This window comes from Hevea brasiliensis, chromosome 1 (assembly GCF_030052815.1).
Source record: "Hevea brasiliensis isolate MT/VB/25A 57/8 chromosome 1, ASM3005281v1, whole genome shotgun sequence".
NCBI classification, from domain to species: Eukaryota; Viridiplantae; Streptophyta; class Magnoliopsida; order Malpighiales; family Euphorbiaceae; genus Hevea; species Hevea brasiliensis.
This window is the reverse complement of record NC_079493.1, coordinates 112875008-112897155: the sequence shown is the minus strand read 5'-3', so window position 1 is coordinate 112897155 and position 22148 is coordinate 112875008. Positions and strand designations below refer to the sequence as shown.

Sequence of the window (22148 nt, the reverse complement as noted above, 5' to 3'; positions counted from 1 at the left end):
AGGCCATGATCTCATTGGTATACTAAACTAGTAGCTCAATAATCAAGAGTATATCCAATGCTAAAGGTAAACAGTATAAATATTCTGACATTTTGCCTTCTACCCTGAATAGAATGGGAGAAATTGCATAATTTAGAATTTTCTTGGTTCTCCTCATGTTATACTAGACTACTGCTGCAACTCCTTGGAAATGCATTGGCTACAGGCAAACTAATCACAATTTCATTCCCTAGAGATGGTTTATCTTTATTCACTTAAGGGTATATCTGATAGAAGGTTAAAAAATCAAGGGTTAAATGTTACCCTTTTAAGTTTTAACCTTTAAAGAGGGTAATTATTAATCTAGATCCCCCAAGATTAGATGAGGTGAAAAATTAACCTATTCTCTTTTAAGTATCCTAACAACATTAATAAAGATTAAAAGCTACAAGGATTTTAGTAAATATGTACGAATCAACCTTTACTAGGGGAAGATCATGTAGCAATTATTGTCTGGAAATCCAAAGGGATGTCTCCAAATATTCATTGCATGCAGCATGGAGAATTTCCTGTCAAATAATATAAATGCATTCTCTCCAACGCTAGAAAACAGATGAAAGCCATTTACATGGACAACGGAACACACGTATGGAAATTTCTGAGCTGTACAAAATCTCAGGGATTAATTTGCAATGGTTATTCGTTCATCATCTAGATCAAAGGAAAATATTTTAAGCTGTGCCATTACAGGCGAGTGGCAGCACAGAAGTCCAAAAATATGATCTCTATTCTCAGCCAGTCTGGCAAGAGAGAACATCCGCATATACTCTGATGTGAATGTAATAAAGCTTCTCTTATAACATACAACAGAATGGTAATTATATGGTAAATGCAAACTTTATTATGCAAGAAATGGCACACTACCAATCAATCAATCTAGAAAATAAACTTAGAATATAGTTACTAAGCCTATAAGAAATAACATAATTTTGATACTTGCAATAAACAGTTCATTGGCATTTCCAACCTGAATGAAGTTTCTCTTTTAACATGCAATAAATAGAAAAGGTACCAATCTAGTGAACATCATGAGCAAGGATAAGAAATGACTCTGCCCACTGCCAATCAATCAAGTTATTGACATATGCTCAGAGTAACAGTCACTAAAACCATAAGAAGAATAAAAAGAAGAGCTGAACAATTATCGCCACTATATTGAAATTTGAAAAGAAACAAAATAGGCACTCTTTGTAAAAGAACTGCAAACAATCTTCATATCCAAATCTTAGAAGCATCCCAATAAGGTAGAAAAGTTAAGGATAACAGGTTCAGAGGATATGGAAGTAATTTTCTTTCAAACTAATTAAATAATAGATATCTCACCATTTCAATTTACTTTTGTCTAATGTTGAATTTGGCTAAATGATCAATTTATGCACAACTATTTGATGTATATAAATTCACACCATTTGTCATATCTACTTGAATAAGCTGTTCTCAGCTATGAACAATGTTACAAGTAATGGAGATAAAAAGCATAGTATATGTCATAAGCTGTCACATATTTGTACAAAATTCTCATTTTGTATCGCAATTAATAACAATAATGTGGTCAGAAATGATCCGTTGAGTCAACCAACATCCCACTTGAAGCACCAAAACTGATTTTGGGACAATTGGCGTGTAGCTGTTTCAAAGCAGTATAAATCCTTACCATGGTGCTCAAAAAAGCTGTCCGTTTCAGCCATACCATCAATTATACTTGGCCAAATCAATACTGCTTCTGCACTGTCATTCAGCTTCATTGGCATGGAGTTCACTAATTCACTAGCCTCACTCAACATGTTGGCACGAGTATAAAGTTCAACCATGCAAGTATAATGTTCTAACACAGGTGTAATGCCATAGCATTCTTTCATATATTTGAAGTACCTACCACCTTCTTCTACGTTATTTATCTGCACACAAGCACATAAAACACCTACAAAAGTGATTGCGTCCGGTTGAACATTTGCCTCCTCCATCTTTGCAAAAGCAGCAAGGGCCTCCTTTCCCCACCCATGCACCCCCAAGCTAGTGATCATCGAATTCCAAGTAGCCAAACTCTTGATTGGCATCTGGTCAAATACTTGCTTGGCATTCTCCAAACTACCACATTTGCTATACATGTCAATAAGAGCAGTCCCAAGGAAAACCCCCAGTTTGAATCCATTTTTCAGAGCATAGTCATGAAGCCAGCTACCCAACTGGAGACTTCCCAGTTCAGTACATGCTTTTAACAAGCCAACCAGTGTAAAATCATTGGGCCTCACATTATAAAGCTGCATTCTCCAGAACAGTTCAAACGCCTCCTGTGGTCGTTGGTTCTTCACATACCCATTAATCATTGCCGTCCAAGAAACAACATTTCTCATTGGCATTTGGTCGAAAGCCCCACGAGCAGCATCCAGTTCCCCGCAAGCAACAAGTCCAGCAACGAAAGTGGTCCACGAGACAACGCTACGTACACGCATTTTGTCAAACACTTTACGCCCATAATCCACATCCCCGCACTTGAAATAAATATCCATCAAAGTGTTGTGCAAAAAAGTGTCTTTCCAAAACCCAGTTTTAATAGCAAATCCATGAACCTCCTTTCCTTTATCAAGAGCAAAAGAGGCCAAGCAAGCTTTGACAACGAAGGGAAAAGTGAACTTATCAGGCGAAAAGCCCCGGCATATCATAAGGTTATAAAGAAGAATAGCTTGTTGAGAGTAACCATTATGGGTATAGGCTCTAATCGTGAAATTCCAAGTAAAGGTATGCGGGTGTGGGATTCGATGGAAAAGCAGAGTGGCATAATCCATTTTCCCATAAGAGAAGCACAAGTGAAGCAATTTTCTAACAAGCAATTGATCATAAGAAAGGTCATTCCGAATGATCTTAGCGTGAATAAGCTTGAGATGGGTGAAATTAGAGCACTTTTGAATTAAGATGAGAGCTTCCTGAGAACCAAACTTAGGCTTATTGGTGGGACAGCGAGAGCTCAGAAATGGAGTTCTTCTACAGGGAGTGCTGACAGTGCATGAAAGGCATGCAACCATTATAGTCTCTTGGATTCTGGGCTGCTATTAATAGAATTTCCTGCAGGCTGCAGCTGCAGGTTGTTTCCCTTTCGAAAATTGGATAAATTGAAGTGTGGTTTGACGGGAATTGAATTATTTCTTACAACTTATCTTCCAACGGCATGTCGTCCACTGACAACCACTTATACTTCACAAAAGACCAGCCAAAAACGATAATTCCTTTAAAATGCCCCAATTCATTTGTTATTAGATAATAAAGGTGTGAACAAAAACGCTCTCCCATTGAAAGTTTGAGTTTTAACCATTTTTTTTAATGACTGGTTATAAATTTTAGAATAAATCTATTTTTATTATTAAAATGGCTAAAATTATAATTTTTTAAATGTAATTTTTATTTTTTTTAATTTAATTATTCTTATAAAATATCATACATAAAAATTATTTTATTAAGTGCAAAAAAATTAATATCTTTCCTATTTTGAAAAAAAAATATTATCTTTTCATCTTTATCATAAATAATAACACTATAATTTTTATATTTCACAAACAGAAAAATTCCATCATGTTCATGGATCATAGAAATTTTTATATATCACTATTTATATAAAAAAAAACACAATTTTAAGCTACTTTTATTTCATTAAATAATTTTTTTTATTTTTTTAGTATTTATGACATTTAGAAAAATAAATCAATGAAAAATATTTTTTTTATAAAAATAAAATAAAATTATTTTTTATTTTTTAAATTTTAATAATTTTATTAAAATATAAAAGTACTTGTACATAATTAACATTGTAGAAAATGTTTTTTATAAAAAATATTTTTATATAAAAATTATTTTTTATAAAATAAATAAAGTCTTAATTTAGTATTTTTTTATTTTTTTCTAACACTAACAATTAATAACTATATTTGTAACTCATTTCTATACATTGAATGCTCTACAAATTTTTTTACAAAATTTGCAATTAATCACCATTATTACTTTAAAATAACAATTTAACCATCATTTTCAAAGGAAAAAAAATAATTTTGTAAATTCATAATTTAGAGTTTTTTATAAAAATAAAATAAAAAATAAAGTTAAAAAAAGAAAAAAAGGAAATATATTAAAAATTAATTGAAAATATACATTACACATCAATAAAAATTAGAAAAATTTATTTTAACATGAATGAAAAATAAAACCAATAATTTTTTATAATTGTAGAGAAATAATAATAATAATAATAATAATAATAATAATAGAAAATTTAATTAAATTATAATAATTATATAAATCACATTAAAAAACCATAATTTAATATAATAATTAAAATAATATTTAAAAATTATAATATTAATTATTATAATTATGAAAATAAGCTCACTCTAAATTTTATTGTAATCTATAAATAAAATTGATGGTATATTCTAAGGGCTTAAAATTTTTTACATAAAAGAGTAATCAGAAATTTTTTATCTTTTAATTTCATTTTGATTTGATTCCTTCAACAATATATTATTATATAATATAAAATAAAAATAAAAAAAGCAATTTTCCTTCTCAAAATTCAGAAAACCACACCAGTTTCGTCTCTACCGCTTGCGCTTTTCAATTAGGAATTATCAGATTCCATAACCCAAAGGAGAAGGGGAAGCGAAAACAAAAAAAAATTATGGGTGCGAGCAGTGATCCGAATCAAGACGGGTCAGATGAGCAGCAGAAGCGGTCGGAGATCTACACCTACGAAGCCCCCTGGCACATCTACGCCATGAACTGGAGCGTCCGCCGAGACAAGAAGTACCGCCTCGCCATCGCCAGCCTCCTCGAGCAGTACCCTAACAGGGTCGAGATTGTCCAGCTCGATGATTCCAACGGCGAGATCCGCTCCGACCCCAACCTTTCTTTCGAGCACCCCTATCCGCCCACCAAGACCATGTTCATTCCTGATAAGGAGTGCCAGAAGCCTGACCTCTTGGCCACTTCCAGTGATTTCCTCCGCTTGTGGCGTATTGGCGATGACCAGTCGCGCGTCGAGCTTAAGAGCGTGCTTAATGGTAACAAGAGCAGCGAGTTTTGTGGGCCTCTCACTTCCTTCGACTGGAATGAGGCGGACCCCAAGCGCATCGGCACTTCGAGCATTGACACTACCTGCACCATCTGGGACATCGAACGTGAGACCGTCGACACTCAGCTCATCGCTCACGATAAGGAGGTTTATGACATCGCCTGGGGCGGCGTCGGTGTTTTCGCCTCCGTCTCCGCCGACGGCTCCGTTAGGGTTTTCGATCTTCGCGATAAGGAGCATTCCACCATCATCTACGAAAGCTCGGAACCTGACACCCCCTTGGTGCGACTAGGATGGAATAAGCAGGATCCGAGGTACATGGCTACGATCATCATGGACAGTGCCAAGGTGGTGGTTCTGGACATCCGCTTCCCGACTCTCCCTGTGGTGGAGTTGCAGAGGCACCATGCTAGCGTCAATGCCATTGCTTGGGCTCCCCATAGCTCTTGCCACATTTGCACTGCTGGGGATGATTCCCAGGCCTTGATTTGGGACCTCTCCTCCATGGGCCAGCCCGTTGAGGGTGGATTGGATCCCATTCTGGCTTACACTGCAGGGGCTGAAATTGAGCAGCTGCAATGGTCTTCTTCTCAGCCTGATTGGGTTGCTATTGCCTTCTCTACCAAGCTGCAGATTCTCAGGGTTTGATACTTCAATTCATATTCTATGAATCTACCTGCAGCAAAATTCAATTTGCTATATGACAAGGTAAGAGAAATGCTTTTTTTTTTCCTACAGCTGACTTTTTTCAAACTCCAGATATTAAAATGCTTATAATTAGTTTTACCCTGCAAGGTATTTAGCCCTTCTTTTTTTTATGTGCTTTCTCTGTTTTTTCTTGTTTTGTTCTACTCAAGCATCTGGCTAAATCTCATCAATACTGAATGAGCTCACAAAGCAAAATGAACAAGCATATTCCAATAGCAAAGTCTGGATGGAAAGATTCTGCAATATCTTAAGTCACTCAGACTATAAAACCAATGGATGGTTCGACTCTCAATTTTGGTAAAACGACTGGAAAATTTTGCGCAGTTAAGTTGCAACCCCCTATAGCAATTCTCTTATATGGGCCAACTCGTGTTGTTGTATTTTACTTGCTAAACTCAAACTCAATTTAATGGCTGGGAGAGCTTTCTTCTTTCACTACTCTGCATTGGTTGAAGGTTATTTACCATAATAGGTTTTCACATTTCAATGCCTCTAGTTTAATTAATGACAATATTTTGTACTTCCTTATTTTTCCATTATATTGTAGTAGATATAGCCAAATTATGTAGAATACTACAGATATTAAACATCTGGGCTCTTTGGAGTTGGGGAAAGAAAATAAAATTTTCCTTTCCTGCTATCATATGAGAGAGGATGAATGTTTGCAAAAACCCTAAATGTATAAGATTTACTATTCTGGCATGAGTTGTGATGGCAATATTTTGGTTACAATTAATTTTCTTGAAGATTAGAGTTTTGGGCTCAATAAGAAGTTAGCTTTAGAATTCTAATGGTTGGAATATTGGTTGTTCAATTTGAAATTGTGTTTGTTTTTGTAAGGGATGAAGGAGAAGGTAATTCTAGGAGATATACTTAATTTGTTATTTGGTGGGATCAACTGGAAATATGGTATTTACTTTTCTGAGGTGAAGGTGAAAGGTGGAAGGGAATGAGGATTTTTCAAAGAAACATGCTTAATTTGTGGTTGTGTTCAAGGAATGTGGAAGCAATTAACCAGTCTGCTAAGGCAGGGGACAAGGGCTTGGCCAATGCTATATATATATATATATATATATATATATATATATATATATATATATATATACTGGTTACTTGACTAATATTTCTCTCTCTCTCTCTCTGTTTCCTGTTTTTGGGTGTGTGAATGTGTGTTTTTCATTGTAGTTGATATTTTCCTTTTCTATGGTTTGCTTTCTTCCTTTTGTCTATTTATGTTTATGTTAGCTGTAACACTCCCAGTGGTTGCAGTTTTATTTACTTGTGGCAATCATTACTTGAATCTTTGGGAAAGAAAGTCATCAACGATCATGGCATAAAATATCTGCAATCAAAGGTGAATTTTTGTCAAGCAATATAGAGATCCATCACGTCGGACTTGAGCGTGCTATATTTGATAAACAATTGAGAAATTGAGAATGGATTGTTGTTTATTTATTGTTCCATAGGCTTTGCCTTGAGAGGGGTCAGTAAGCCTCAGGAATCATATCCTTCATCATGTAAGAGGACAAGCACTCATGCAAGAGGACAACCAAAAAACAGTATGAGAATATGTTTGACACTAATTATGCATGTTGTGAAGATGATAGTAACTAGAGCAATTGAGATGTTGGAGCAAATGTTATTATAAATAGTACACCAGATGGTTCAAATGAGGATTGTTGGGCATGTGCTGTTAAGACGAAAATTATGCCCAAATGGTCAGTTGGTGACCAAAGCTTGGAGGCAGAAAGAGTGTTAGAAAGGTAATCATCCACATTAATTTAGTTGGAGTGACCTGTTGCATGGCCTAAATCTACTGTGGTTTTTGGGGAGATTCTCTGTTGACGACACCCACCATGGATGAATGGAATTAAAACACATCCAGTGGCTAAGAGCACAAAGTTTAATAAAAAGTCATTATAAGTACAAGCACATGGTTTTCAAGATCCAGTGTGGCTGCTGGCTACAAAGTATTAAGCTGCTTGTTCTGGAGACTGTAGTGTTGTACTTGGAAAACTTCATTACGTATATTTTTAAAAGTACAAGGTTATTCCTAGTAGTGCTTTAGCTGCCTTGGTGGAATTCTAAGAGATCTTTTGCTTTAAACAGTTGAAACCCTCCAGTTGGTGTTGGTTACAAATAGTGCTCAGAGTTGAGAGCATCTTAAATGTCTGATGTATAAAAATTTCAGAGGAAATTCAAGTATATATATAGTTTTTCAGAATTTTGGCCCAAAAGTTTTGGGATGCTTAAAATTATTTAAAAATTATTAAGCAATGTGCTTCCCAGTTAGAAAATGTTAAAAGTCCTAATGTATAAATCTATAAAAAGGAACCAGATAAAAAATACCTGGCGACAGGATCAGCAGCCACGTCAAATTAAAGTGTACGATTGGCCTCGGGTCATTACTGGTATGTCCGATAGTCCTATGTCATTATCTCATAAGGGTTTTCATAAGCGTGTTAGATTTCTCCATTTATTTTTTTATTTAAATGTATTTTTTAATTTATAAATTAATTAAAAAATAATTAATTATTTAATAAAATTATTTAAAAATTAATTTTAAATCATTTAAGTATTTATTTAAAATGTACATAAAAGTAATTTAATTTATTAAAATATCAATAAAAATATATTTTTAAGTGTTATAATTGTGAGGATGAATATAATATTAATATTTTTAAAAATTATTAAAATAATTTAATTTTTTATTTTATCAATAGTAATTTTAGAATAAATAAATTATAAATAAGAGATAATTTATTTATTATTTTTAATTTATTTTAAATAATTTTTTTAATTTATCAATCAAACTAAATTATAATTTATTTATTACTTTCTATCTATATGTTCTTTTAATTTCTTAACTTATAAAGTGGAATTGACTCCACTTGAACGCTTAATTAAGTCAAGATCCAATCAAAACCTTTTTTTTTTAAGTTTTCTTCTAATATTAAATCAATGTTTAATTAATATTTTAAACTCTTAACAAAAGCGTAGTATAGTGGCTCATCCTCTCTATATACAAAGGTAATTCAAGTCTATTTTTTCGCTTGTGATTAATTTTTTTTTTATTCATATATCTATATTCCAAATTAAATTTTAATTGCTTAAAGTTGGTAATCTTAAGTTATAAGCGAGTATCTCAAAAAAGTATAATCCAATCTAAAAGGAGTTTGCATATTAACATAATCAAGTCAAATTCACAAATATTCATGTTTTTTCAATGACTAAATAAGCTCAAAATTTTACTACAAATTTGTTCTCTTAAGTTTGTAAATGTATATAAACTAAGCACTAATCTGTTTACTCTCAAAATTAATCTTTTAAATTATTTCCTTTTATATTCAAAGATATTTAACCAAGTACCAAAATATATAAATACCCTTTAAAGTTTTTCAATATGTTTTTAATTATAAAATAAAATTAATTTTTTCATCTAATTATTTGCAAAATATATATTTCAATTTTTTAAATAAATAACCATAATTTTATTTAAAATTAAAATTTAAATTGAGTCATTTTATTAACATAAATCGAAAATTAATAAATATATTAAATAAATGTAAAGTTTAGTCTTAAGTTCTATAATTAGAATTTTTTTTTACTTAAAATTAATAAATTATTAATTAAAAATATAAAATATATGATAAAATTTACCAATTAAATATATAAACTTTTAAATTTATATTTTGAATTCATGTACAAGCATTTTGCTTATAATTATAGCCATGCAAAATGTGAGAATACAATTTCAACTCATTTCCCCTCCACTAGCACAAGACTAGAATTTGTTCCTAAAGTGAAGTTCTAGACTCCTAGTAAAGAAATGATCAACTTCATTTCATTAATTACAATTTGGCATTTGCTTAGTGGTAAAGCACCAAACTCCAACAGGAAAGTTCCGCTAAGATGGAATGTTTGAGACGATATTGATTATATCATAGGAATCATTGCCTACCACTTGTAAATCAATGCTAATGGGTAAAGGGGAAATCAAGAAATAAACCAACAATGAAAGCACCTAGCCACGAATTTATAGATGTGGCGAATGGTGAAAGTTCTAAAATCAAGATAACAAAAGCAAAGGCTGCTATGCTAACTACCCTTCCTTTGTTCTTTCCTTGTAAAGTGTTTCTTGGGTTTGAATTTTGAAGTGATCGTTTCTACTTTTAAGGCAGCATGTTGCAACAACAAGTCTATAGAAAATTTTCAACCCATGAGATTAGGAAGATTATTTATCAAAATTATTAGGGTTAAGTGAAATTTATTTTTTAAACTAGGGTTTTTAATTTCTTGTTCATCACTGTGATTGGCGAATAATAGGTAAGCTGTTATTTGATATTATCACTAGCGAACATGTATAATTTTCAGAAAAAATTTGTGTATTTGCTATTTTTAGTGGCAAATATTCAATGATTAGTTTATTTATATGTAAAGTTAATTTAAGAATAATAAAAAATTATGAAAAAAATATTTTTGAACTTCTTAAAATATTTTTTATTTTTCTGATGTGAAAAAATATTTTTACACATTAAAAAAATTATAAAAAAAATTATTTTTAAATTTCTTATAATATTCTTAATTTTTTAATATAAAAATTTTTGTGTTTGATGAAGATTAAATTGAACATCAAAAGGGATCTTCTTAAAAATATTATTTAATCGTAATTGTCTTCCCATGGAAAAATAGTTATGCAAAATTATGATTAAATAATATTTTTATTTTTTAATAATTAAAAGTAATATTATAATATATTTATTATATATATATATTTTAATTTTTATCATAAAATAATTAAAAATATTACTTTTTAATAATATAAAAATTACTAAAAATTAAATAAATATATTACTAATTTCATCTTGCATGTTTGCTGCTAAAAGTAGTGAACACATATTCCTTTTCAGATTTTTGCATGCCAATTATAGTGGTTAACAACAGCTTACTAATAGAAAAGTTACCCACGATAATTACTCTATTCGAATTCAAATTCATCATAAATCGATTAAAATTTATTTTGAACTATTAAAACCTATTTCAATTTTGATTATTATTATTCAAAAAATATTTAAATGTATAATTTTATATATTTTAATTAATAACTTATATAAAAATATTTTTTATCAATAATTTATATTTTAAAATTTTAATAATTTTATAAGTATTTAAATTCTATTTTATTTAAAATAAAAAAATTTAAAATTTATAAACATTATTATAAAAAATATATATTTTATATTAAATTAAATATTTATATAAATGAGTTTGATAATGAATACCCAATACTAAAACTTTGAATTCCATCTACATGTATTATTTTTAAATCAGAATAAATCCCGATTATATACTGTTAAAACCCATTTTATTAAGGTTAGTACACCCAAAAATTATGATCCATTACCACTCCTACTGTTGCCAGTCATAAAAATAAATTTCTCTTTCACCCTAAATATTCTCCCTAATCCCCTGTTTTGAAAAAATTCTAAGAAGCGTGTGCCATGGAAAAAGGACTATCGATCCATTGGAAAACCTTTCTTTTTCTTTCAACTTACCTTTCTAAGTATGATTGCTGGAATAGAAATGGTTGGGAATTGAGATTTGAGATGGAGATACGCCCATCTACCAACATATTGAATAGCCCATATTTCAAAACCTCCATTTTTTGCCATTAGATTACTATCTCAATGTTGGGGTGTCTATCTTGTACAGAATTCCTGTGTTTAAATCTTTGCAGTCCCTTTCTTCCTCTTTTTCTCTGGTGAAGTGATGGAGTCCAACGAATTAGATTTCCAATAATTAAGTGTTACAGAAGTTCTCAAAGACTACAAAAAGATACTTGAATGAATCAGCCACCTAAGGATAAATTGCCATGTTCCTGATCTTCAGTGCATAGTCCTGCAGCTCTCACATTACGTGACATCCCATGGTATTTTCGTCACTAAAGTAATCCCCAACTCGTACTGCTGGTGCCTGGAGTGGAGGTTGAAACACTGGTCTCTCTTGATTTAGGAATTCCTGGCCATAGCAGTTTGGAGACAGGGGATTAACTGTGTATGAAGGTAATGCATAGTAGGGTACAGCAACTGGGTAAGGCTCAACCTTGTAATAATACTGATTCCAACTGCAGACATTACCCGTTTCCTGAAACGTGCTTGGAAACTTGGTGTCACTCGGTTGTCGGTGAGGAGGCAGAGGATTTTCTGTCTTTACAATTTCAGGATTGGAAGAAGATTTTAATTTGCTATCTGCTGCCTCCTTCTGATCCTTCTTTGGAGCCTTATTCTCACTTCCATCCCCACCATTTTTAACCTCTTTGTTCTTGTCAGTAGAATTGCCTAATGAATTTGAGGATTTTGCTTGATCACATTCAGATTTTGGTTTCTCTTTCTCTTTTATCACTGTGTTTTCTGCTTCTTTCTTTTCTTTTCCAGCATTCTGACTCCCATTGCTCCACAGTTCTGCTTGTTTTCCAGCTTTCAGCAGTCTTCTTATTAGAATTTGTGGATCCACATTCCCTAAGACTGTAACTTTGGGTTGTAAAGAATCAATTTCAGTCTTTAGAACACCTGATAAATAAGTTTTAGATAAATTAGCAGGGGAAGAAGACACATCAAAAACAACAAATGAACAAGAGAATTGTGAGCCTTTTTATTCATTAGTTACCTTCAATACTCTGTAAAATCTTCTTTACTTTCCTCTTGCAGCCATCACAGCAGATGACAGACACCTTGAGTTCAATCTTCTGGAATCATTCAAAAAAAAAAAAAAAAAAAGCAAATTAGTGTAAAACAGAATGAAGAACAAGAAAACTAAATAGAGAGAGAGAGAGAGAGAGAGAGAGAGGTTATCGGGAATTGGCACCTTCAAGTCTGCTTCCTTAGACATATTTCCTGAGCAAGTAATGTAACAGGATCAAGAAAGGCCTGGAAGGAACAAGAAAAGAGAGGGAAAAGAGCTTTTTCTGCAATGACTAGTTAGATTTTCATGCTGTATTTATATTCACCAAAATCAGATCAGGGGGGTCCATAGAGGAATAATTTGAGTTCGTTTAGTTTGTTATATATATATATATATATATATATATATATATATATATATATATATATATATATGTTTCTGTTCCATGTAGTTCCAACGCAAAAGCAATTAGTGGACAGCTTTCTCTGTAAGCAAAATATATATGCAAAAATTTTCAGTACTTGAGCTATCTTCTTTGAATGTTCATAAATGCCCTACTGCCCTTCTTGTAACATTCCACTTTACCAGTGTAGTGTCCTAAAAACCCAGGTTATACCCTTAAGTACTAGGGTACTTCACTTCATTACTAGTACCTTGCTTGGCCATTAACATTTTGTAAGAAAGATTCTGCTCAGTGGAGCATAGCAGTAACAGCAATCATACCCACGAAAATCACCCTATTCGACTAAGCCAATTAATAAACAAGCAAAAGATCTTTAGGAGGTATCTTCTTTAGCTCTGTAAAATTCTATTTGCTTTACTTTGATAAAGGGTCCTACATTCGGTCTAAGTATTATAAAACTAATTATAATCAATCAGTAATTACTTTCTTTAGCTTTGTTTTTGTAATTATAGAAATATACAAATCAAAATAAGAAAAAAAAGGAAGTGCAAGTGCATATGAACCGTACACGTGGAATTATTGACCTATAAAATGGAGTGGAAAGATGAAGGAACAGATGCAGTCCAAGTTGAAATTTGGTGTGATCTGAATAAATTACTAGGAGTCGACGAGAAGCATTTGTTGATTCCATAATTATTAGGCACTGAACGTGCCTTTGCTTTACTTCACGAGTATTCACTGGCCCTTCTTTGAATCACATCACTGCATCTATAATTATTATAATTTGTTAGCGAGTGAGCTGTACGCGCCCGAGACTGATTCTTTAAGTTCTCACATTATATGGTGAAAGAGTGTGTGTATGGATTATATAAAACTAAGAACTATAATAAAAAATTGGTATGTAAAAGATACAAAGAAAGCAGCAAAAATTGTATAGAAATGGGATATTGTGCGATATGTCTGGAGTAGCATGCAAGTGTTTTGGGCACCTCTTCTTTTTTAAAGATTCACTGCTTTATTTATTTATTTGAAAGTGTGTTAATTTGTTCTTGGAATATTCTGGTCATTATGATCTATTGATTTCAAGTGGGACTGTCAAATTCTCTATAGCTTCAAGGTTTTTAATTCATCGATAGAGAGAGGAATTAGCATGTCAACCTGTTTAATTGAGATACATCATGATATTAAACGTATTTTTATACTTTACAGTGGATGTGTTCTGTGTTTGGAGAAACCTGTGGTTCGATGCTGGTTGGATGGTCAGCTGTAAAGTGATGAGCGTTTTGCTCCTTGTGTGGTTGGTAATTGATCGGCTACAATGGTGGCGCAGTTTCTCGGCGGCAATGAGCCTGTGCTGGTCGATGGTTTCCTTTTTGGTCTGGTGTCCATCTCTGGTTCTTAGGGTTACAGGTTAGGGATGAAAAAGGTGGTGAGCTAATTCAAGCGCACAGCTATTCAATCAAATCAGGCTATATAATAAGTATAAAAATATTAATAACAATTAAAATTCAAAAACAATCAGATGAAATTATTTATTATTAATGATAAATATAAAAAAAAATAAATGAAAGTATTTAACAGAATTAAAACTTAGAATTAATTAATATATTTTTCAAATTAATTTTGCTATTAATGTTGAAATTAAATAGTAATTTTTTTAGGTGGTCCACTTCTTAGTCATGGGCTTTAGTTTAATTGGGTTTTCCTGGGTCCAGTTGGGCATCTGTGGGCTTGGAAAGGATGAAGAACCCTTGAAAAGGTAAATAAAAATCCTACTGATTTCACGCAGGAATGTTATGGGCTTCCATAAATTGCATACATTATATATATATATATATATATATATAAGAGAAGTGTAGATATGAGAAGAATGAATGTTATACGAGAACAGTAGTTATGATTTTATGTGCAAATTGGAAGATGCAACCAAATAAAAACAAACGAAAGTTGGCCATTCATCCTACAACACTGTTATCTAAAATTTCTTCCCTGCAACTGAACATGTTGTTGCTACCTAATAAAAATTAATACGATCCCGTTTGGGCTCAAAGTCAAGCTTTGTTTATAAATGTTGCAAAACTGACACTGAGAAGAAATGGTAATTGGCCCATTTCAGGAGATCAAACTCTATGGCCCAAAATCTGAAAAAATAAATAATATTTAATAGGTAAATGTAAATTTTCCTTTGGTCTACAAATTCCGTATGCATGATATAAAACTAAATTCCATGATGGAAAATATACATGGGAAGAGGGAATGGGAGACACAAACACAAAGCAGAACCACAGCCATACATTGAATATGAGGCTATCCATAATCTCATCCTTGCTTATTTCATTTTCTTCCTGTCATCTCTCTAAAATACCCACCACTTACTTAAACTTACTTCCTCTACTCCACACTGCTGATTGCTTGCTATAATTTTAGCCTTAGCAGAAATTTCTGGTTTCTGTGGATACATTATGGCTTCGGCTACTCTTTCTGTAGCCAAACCGTCCCTTCAGGTTCCTCTTCTTCTTTGTTATGTTGCACTCAGAACTTATGTGTATTTTATCATCATACATAAGTGTGATTTTGTTTGTTTCTGTTTTCGTTAATTCAGGGAAATGGAAAAGGGTTCCAAGAATTCTCAGGCCTCCGCAACTCTCCAGCTTTCCTTCCCTATGCCAAGAAAACTCCTGATGACTTCCTCTCACTCGTTGCTTTCCAGACTTCTGCTGTGAGTTTCATATTCCTATATTTAACAAACTAATAACAAGGCTATTAGATGCATGCCGCTATCTATCAAGTAACAAATCAAGCATTGGGGTTTACATATATGTGCCAATTGAATACAGAATTAGTACATTGAACAGATTGCCAAATGGGAATTCCAAAACAAACTTAATGGTGATTAGATATAGCTTTTTCAGTTCTGGCCAGACAACTTCATTAGTTTCTGCGGATGAATACTACTTTTAGCATACCATTTGTGATTCTTTTAGATTCAAAAGTTACATATTTTCAGCTGATGGCAAGTAGGAGCTGACTTCTGTTAGTTAATTTCGATTGGTGGCATCTCAATTTTCATGTATTTGACTTTGAATTAGGTGGGAAGTAGCAATGGGGGATACAGGAAAACTGCAGCTGAGGCTAAGATAAAAGTAGCCATAAATGGATTTGGTAGGATTGGCAGGAACTTCTTGAGGTGCTGGCATGGGCGCAAGGATTCTCCTCTGGATGTCATCGCCATCAACGACACTGGTGGTGTCAAGCAGGCTTCTCATCTCCTCAAGTACGACTCTACCCTTGGTATCTTCGAAGCTGATGTTAAGCCTGCCGAGGATGGCATCTCTGTCGATGGCAAGGTCATCAAGGTTGTTACCGACCGCAACCCCATCAACCTTCCCTGGAAGTAAGCTAAGAGAGTCTGTCTCTTTGCTTTTCCTTTCTTATTCTACTTGAGATTGCATTGACTCCGAATAAATGAACTTATACTTGATGATATGCAGGGACTTGGGTATCGACCTGGTGATTGAAGGGACCGGAGTTTTCGTGGATAGAGACGGTGCTGGAAAGCATATACAGGCAGGTGCCAAGAAGGTGCTCATAACAGCCCCTGGCAAGGGTGATATCCCAACCTACGTCGTTGGAGTCAATGCTGATGCCTACAGTCCTGATGAACCTATCATCAGCAACGCTTCTTGCACTACCAACTGCCTTGCTCCCTTTGTCAAGGTCCTTGACCAGAAGTTTGGTAATCAATTCCTTCTCTCTTCTTTATCCTTTTCTCGTTAAGAATTTTCATGCTAGGTGTTGAGTTGGAGCTCCTGTACTACCACGCCTGTTAATGGGAATATTGAGAAGATATGAACCCTTGAAAATTGAATGACAACTTGTGGGTGCTTCGTTGCAGGCATCATCAAGGGCACCATGACTACCACTCACTCATACACCGGTGACCAGAGGCTACTGGACGCGAGCCACCGTGACCTCAGAAGGGCACGAGCTGCCGCTTTAAACATTGTTCCAACTTCAACTGGTGCAGCAAAAGCAGTTGCCCTTGTCCTTCCAACTCTGAAGGGCAAACTGAACGGCATAGCCCTGCGTGTACCGACACCAAATGTGTCGGTTGTGGACCTAGTGGTGCAGGTGTCAAAGAAGACCTTTGCAGAAGAGGTAAATGCTGCATTCAGAGAAAGTGCTGACAAGGAGCTGAAGGGTATCCTGTCAGTGTGTGATGAGCCCCTTGTTTCAGTCGACTTCAGGTGCACAGATGTTTCATCAACTGTGGATTCATCCCTGACCATGGTGATGGGAGATGATATGGTTAAGGTGATTGCTTGGTATGATAACGAATGGGGTTACTCTCAAAGGGTTGTGGATTTGGCTGATATTGTTGCCAATAACTGGAAGTAGTAGAATTCTTGTCATCTCTCTCCAATGTAATTTTCAGAATTTTGTGTCCTCATGATGATCTTCCTTTCTAGTTGGGTTTTCCCACTTCTATTTTTGTCAACAATGTATAACTATATGGTGGAATTGAACCATTTTCTCTTTCAGTTTGTGCAATAAGCATCAAGAATTGCATCAATTAATTAACCAAAATAATACGTTCATCATCATTTGAGAGGATGCAATTATTAATGGAATTCATATACCTCATATTTGTATGAAGGCCAGGGATTAGGGATGGCAATGTTACTCATCGGATTTAACTCGCCTTGAGTCTAATTAATTTGTTTAGATCCATCTCAACTTTGATATTGTGTGAGAAGGGGGTAGAGAGAAGGTCTCCCTGATAACTTATTATTTATTAAAAAATAATTTATTTTATATATTTAAATATTATAATTTAAAAAAAATATATGTATATTGTTAAAATTATATTTAAAATTTATATTTTTAATTTATAATTTATTTTTAATAAATAAATTTATATTATATAATGATAAATTAAAATAAAAGAGAAAAAAAAAACTTCCGTGGGGAAATCCCTTGTCCATCTCAATCTTTTGTTCTGATCCAATTGAAAATAATTAAATTATAAAAATAATTACATTTAAAAAAAATACAAATCAATTCAATTTCTCTATTTAAATGAAACAATACTCATTCTAAATAAGCTAAAGATTTGATTTGACATTGAAAAAATTGGTGTGTATAAATGTAAACGGAATAGGGTTTAAATCGCCCCATGATCTTGGTAAAAATGTTTAATTAAACACAAAATAAAAAATTGAGTTAATTGAATTTTGAAATTAATAAATTGAGTTAATTTGTCTCAAAATGAACAAAATTTAGATAATTTATTAATTTTAAAATTTAATTAATTAAAATTTTATAATTTATAAATTAAATTTTACCGTCCAAATTAAGAGTCGAATTGACCTGTTGCTGATTTTTCAACTCATGAGTGGTGGTGGCGGAGCCCAAAATCCGAAAGCGGAAGAAACAAAAACGAGAACGGTCGCAGAGTGAGCAAAGCCCAACGAAAAATGGCGACCGCTGCTGCAAGAACCGTCCTTTGCTCCTCTCAATTGCATCTCAAACTCTTGTCATTTCCTTTCTACCTCTCTCTTTCTCCTAAGTTACCAATTTCCTCAAACCCAAATCTCCTAAATAAAAATCCTGTCTTCTCCTCTCCTCTCCCACCTGTTAGGTGCCTGCAATATTCTACCCAGCAGGCTTCCACCACGCGAACCCACGAAGCAATTCGCCGTCCCAATGTCGTCGATATCCTCGAGGAAAGGGGCTTGCTTGAATCCCTTACCAGCGACAATCTCAGGTGCCCTCCTTCTACTTCTAACTCCACTCTCAAAGTTTACTGCGGTTTCGATCCCACAGCCGAGAGCTTGCACTTGGGTAACCTTCTTGGCATCATTGTTCTCTCTTGGTTCCAAAGGTGCGGCCACAAAGCCGTTGCCTTGATTGGTGGTGCTACCGCCAGGATCGGTGACCCTTCTGGTAAAAGCCTGGAAAGGCCAGAGCTTGATATCGATACTTTGGAAAAGAATACTCTTGGGATTACTAATACCCTGACTAGAATATTCAATATGGATATGAATTTGAACAACCCAATTGTGGTTATGAATAATTATGACTGGTGGAAAGAGTTTAGATTACTGGATTTCTTGAAACAAGTAGGAAGATATGCTCGGGTGGGTACCATGATTGCCAAGGAGAGTGTGAAGAAGAGGCTTGAATCTGAACAAGGAATGAGTTACACTGAATTCACTTACCAGCTCTTGCAGGGATATGACTTCCTTTACCTTTTCAAAAATGAGGGTGTTAATGTTCAGATTGGAGGAAGTGACCAGTGGGGCAATATAACAGCTGGGACTGAACTTATCCGAAAAATTCTGCAACCAGACGATGGAGCTGAGGCATATGGTTTGACATTCCCTCTTCTACTGAAAAGTGATGGCATCAAATTTGGCAAGTCAGAGGATGGTGCCATTTGGCTTTCCCCATCCTTCTTATCTCCATACAAGTTCTATCAGTACTTTTTCTCTGTACCTGATGCAGATGTTATTAGGTTCCTCAAGATACTTACTTTCTTGGACTTGGAAGAGATTGATGAGTTGGAGAGGGAAATGAAGAGACCAGGCTATGTGCCAAACACAGCTCAGCGTAAGCTTGCTGAAGAAGTTACCCGTTTTGTTCATGGTGAAGATGGACTCAGTGAGGCTCTTAAGGCCACCGAGGCATTAAGACCTGGAGCTGAGACTAAGCTGGACTGGAAAACCATTGAGGGCATTGCTGAGGATGTCCCATCCTGTTCTTTGGCCTATGATCAGGTCCTCAATCTTTCTCTTGTTGATCTGTCGGTTTCTTCTGGCCTGCTTGAGAGTAAATCAGCTGCGCGCCGTCTGTTGAAGCAAGGGGGTCTCTACTTGAACAACAGTAGAGTTGATGGTGAAAATAAGAGAATTGAGCCTGAAGATATTGTGGATGGAAAAGTTCTCCTTTTATCTGCTGGCAAGAAGAACAAGGTCATTGTACGAATATCTTGATTGCTTTTGTTGCACAGTTTATAAGTTTCTACAAATTATTCTCTATCTTGTGAATTTCCTTGCTGCATTATGAAGTAGCGAGCTTCATCAGATAGAAGTGACTTTAAGCGGTTATATCTAAAGCTTGGTTGCAAAATTTTGCACTATTGTACTACTTTCTTGAGAAAATGTTGAACAATGATCTTGCACCTGTTGATATGTTAACCAAACACAACATTACTCTGCTGCATAGTTCTTATCGTCCTCATCTTTTTCTTCTTTATCTTCTTTATATCCTGTAACTGTAGACAATGGAAAGGTCCATTCTTTTTTCTTGGATGGTTTTGTTTATAACAGGTAGAGTAAGATTGGATATTGGAAAGAAAACGGCGGATTATGGGGTGTTAGGGTATGTGGATTAGATTAATAGATATTAAAAAGCCAAGCATTTTTAATTTATCTGTTTTGGATGATTACAAGGAAACAATTGATGTTTACCATACATTTTACTGCGTAGCCTTCAAACTCTCCTTTTAGTTGGTATATTCTTAATTCTCAAGAGAAAATGGTTTCAGTTTATCACGTAATCATCTCTATCATTTTCCATCTGGTATGATCCTATGTTATTTATCCTTCTTTGATTCAGCCTAGGGTCATATATGTTCTTTGGCTCTTTTGGTTGTATGATTTCCATCTGATAGAAGTACAAAGAGCTAAGCATGGAAAGAGATTGTATTGCAGTCCATTTTAGAGGTACTTGCAATATGAAGTGTCAAAAGGGACTAACAAGGAAACTACATCAAGAAGCTGTCTTCAATTTAAGATCAGAAGAATGAAAGGTTATTAATTGGGAAGAGGAATGGAGAAGAATTCAGAATTGAGGCTTAAAATTGGAGTAGAAGGCAAACGATGCATCGTGCATGAAATTTCCTTTCAACTGTGAATGTGTATGGTTAAGTATAAAAATGGTTAATGGATACTGCAACTTCTCATTTGTGAAGTTTGTGTGGTATTACAGATAAATGTTGCAGGAAGAAGGTAAAAATTTTCCATGGGGATAGACAACTCTGAAATTTGTATAACTTGACAAACTCATCAAAATTAGAAATTTGAACTTAGAAGAGACCAGGGGATATTGAAATTTAGAGTAAAAAACTAATACCTTATGTTTCTTACTTTTTGGTAAAAATTGAGATTTGTTACCTGATTTTAGTAGGCACTGTTTGGGATAGGGAGGAAAATGGGGAGAAGCGAAAATGGGACAATGGGCTCACAAGTTTGTTTAATATCATGTGCGTTCCATATCCTTATTTCCCTTTGTTTTCCTCTAATTTCCTCTCTTCCTCTCCAAACCAGGGCTGTGACAATTGCAATTTTGTTTCTTTAATCTTTTCCCTTTTTTGATGTTGAGACAGTCAGGATGTTTTGTGTTATTGTTATCTAGTTTATTACCTGAAATAGTAAAAACCTTTAAGGATGTCCATTTCAAGAACCTTACAGTGCAAGAGCAGGTTCCACCTTCACATTTTCCCCAAAAGTTTAACCACTTCTGCTCCAGTAAGCTAGTTGTATTTCATGGCTTGATTACACTAAGATGTCACCCATGATACTTTACATGTATTTGGTACATGGTTAGCCCAATTCTTACTTTTGAGCACCAACTTTCTGCGACGTACAAAGTTGAAGCTTCACATTCCCAGCGGTTTTTCTTTGGCTTGAGAAACTGTGAAACTTCTATGGGGAGCATGTTTTCTGTACTTATTGTTGATAGAATTGAATGTTTAGGCTGCCCTCATCCCACTATCCTTAAAGTCTTTTTATCAAACTAGAATATATCATTGTTAAGATTTTTTTTATTCATTTTAAATAATTTAGTTTAATCTCAGGAACATCATGATTACTTGAACTTTGACATTTTTCTTGATATGCTCACCAGATCTTGTCCGATATAATGCCATTTCTTGAAGTTCATATTGGCCAAAACACAAGGTATTCCATGTTTGCACGCCTTATGAACCTAGAATAGAATATGACCATTGCTTGCCCTTTTGGGACTGACGGGATGAGGGTCAGTTATAGACCTTAGATAACATGCACGTGTTCTCTCATTTTCTTGATGCCACATAATGATATGTAATCCCTAGATTCTTTCTTTAAAGATTTTCTTGCAAATAATTCTTTGATCTGCTTGTATACTGCTAAATCTGCTGCCCATCATGCAGACAACATTTTTGGTTTTTGGGTGATCAGTTTCTTGCCTGAGTAAATATTTGCCTTTATTTCA

The 22148-nt window shown here is 34.0% G+C and overlaps 5 protein-coding genes and 1 long non-coding RNA gene across 6 annotated transcripts; 4 read left to right on the top strand and 2 right to left on the bottom strand.

The window, feature by feature from the left end:
• Positions 1 to 1376: 1376 nt before the first annotated feature.
• On the bottom strand, positions 1377 to 3291 carry LOC110639861 (pentatricopeptide repeat-containing protein At3g26630, chloroplastic). The gene has a single exon (XM_021790962.2). The coding sequence runs from the start codon at positions 3060 to 3062 to the stop codon at positions 1611 to 1613; it is 1452 nt and encodes a 483-aa protein (XP_021646654.2). The 5' UTR covers positions 3063 to 3291; the 3' UTR covers positions 1377 to 1610.
• A 1291-nt stretch (positions 3292 to 4582) lies between these two features.
• Positions 4583 to 6446, top strand: LOC110639825 (WD repeat-containing protein LWD1). Its single transcript, XM_021790917.2, has 2 exons — positions 4583 to 5806; positions 5956 to 6446. The coding sequence occupies exon 1, from the start codon at positions 4706 to 4708 to the stop codon at positions 5744 to 5746; it is 1041 nt and encodes a 346-aa protein (XP_021646609.1). The 5' UTR covers positions 4583 to 4705; the 3' UTR covers positions 5747 to 5806; positions 5956 to 6446.
• Positions 6447 to 6935: 489 nt separating this feature from the next.
• Positions 6936 to 7389, top strand: LOC131179938 (uncharacterized). Its single transcript, XR_009148942.1, has 2 exons — positions 6936 to 7160; positions 7273 to 7389. It is a non-coding gene; the product is annotated as an uncharacterized LOC131179938 (long non-coding RNA).
• Positions 7390 to 11270: 3881 nt separating this feature from the next.
• On the bottom strand, positions 11271 to 12843 carry LOC110639837 (heavy metal-associated isoprenylated plant protein 32). Its single transcript, XM_021790932.2, has 3 exons — positions 12671 to 12843; positions 12473 to 12551; positions 11271 to 12375 (listed from the first exon to the last, which is right to left on the bottom strand). Exons 1-3 carry the CDS (start codon positions 12692 to 12694, stop codon positions 11714 to 11716), a joined length of 765 nt encoding a protein of 254 aa, XP_021646624.1. The 5' UTR covers positions 12695 to 12843; the 3' UTR covers positions 11271 to 11713.
• A 2246-nt stretch (positions 12844 to 15089) lies between these two features.
• On the top strand, positions 15090 to 17431 carry LOC110639836 (glyceraldehyde-3-phosphate dehydrogenase A, chloroplastic). Its single transcript, XM_021790931.2, has 5 exons — positions 15090 to 15394; positions 15493 to 15609; positions 15980 to 16284; positions 16382 to 16626; positions 16786 to 17431. Exons 1-5 carry the CDS (start codon positions 15353 to 15355, stop codon positions 17286 to 17288), a joined length of 1212 nt encoding a protein of 403 aa, XP_021646623.2. The 5' UTR covers positions 15090 to 15352; the 3' UTR covers positions 17289 to 17431.
• An 840-nt stretch (positions 17432 to 18271) lies between these two features.
• LOC110639856 (tyrosine--tRNA ligase, chloroplastic/mitochondrial) lies at positions 18272 to 20251 on the top strand. The gene has a single exon (XM_021790953.2). It carries the CDS (start codon positions 18368 to 18370, stop codon positions 19883 to 19885), a length of 1518 nt encoding a protein of 505 aa, XP_021646645.2. The 5' UTR covers positions 18272 to 18367; the 3' UTR covers positions 19886 to 20251.
• Positions 20252 to 22148: the final 1897 nt, after the last annotated feature.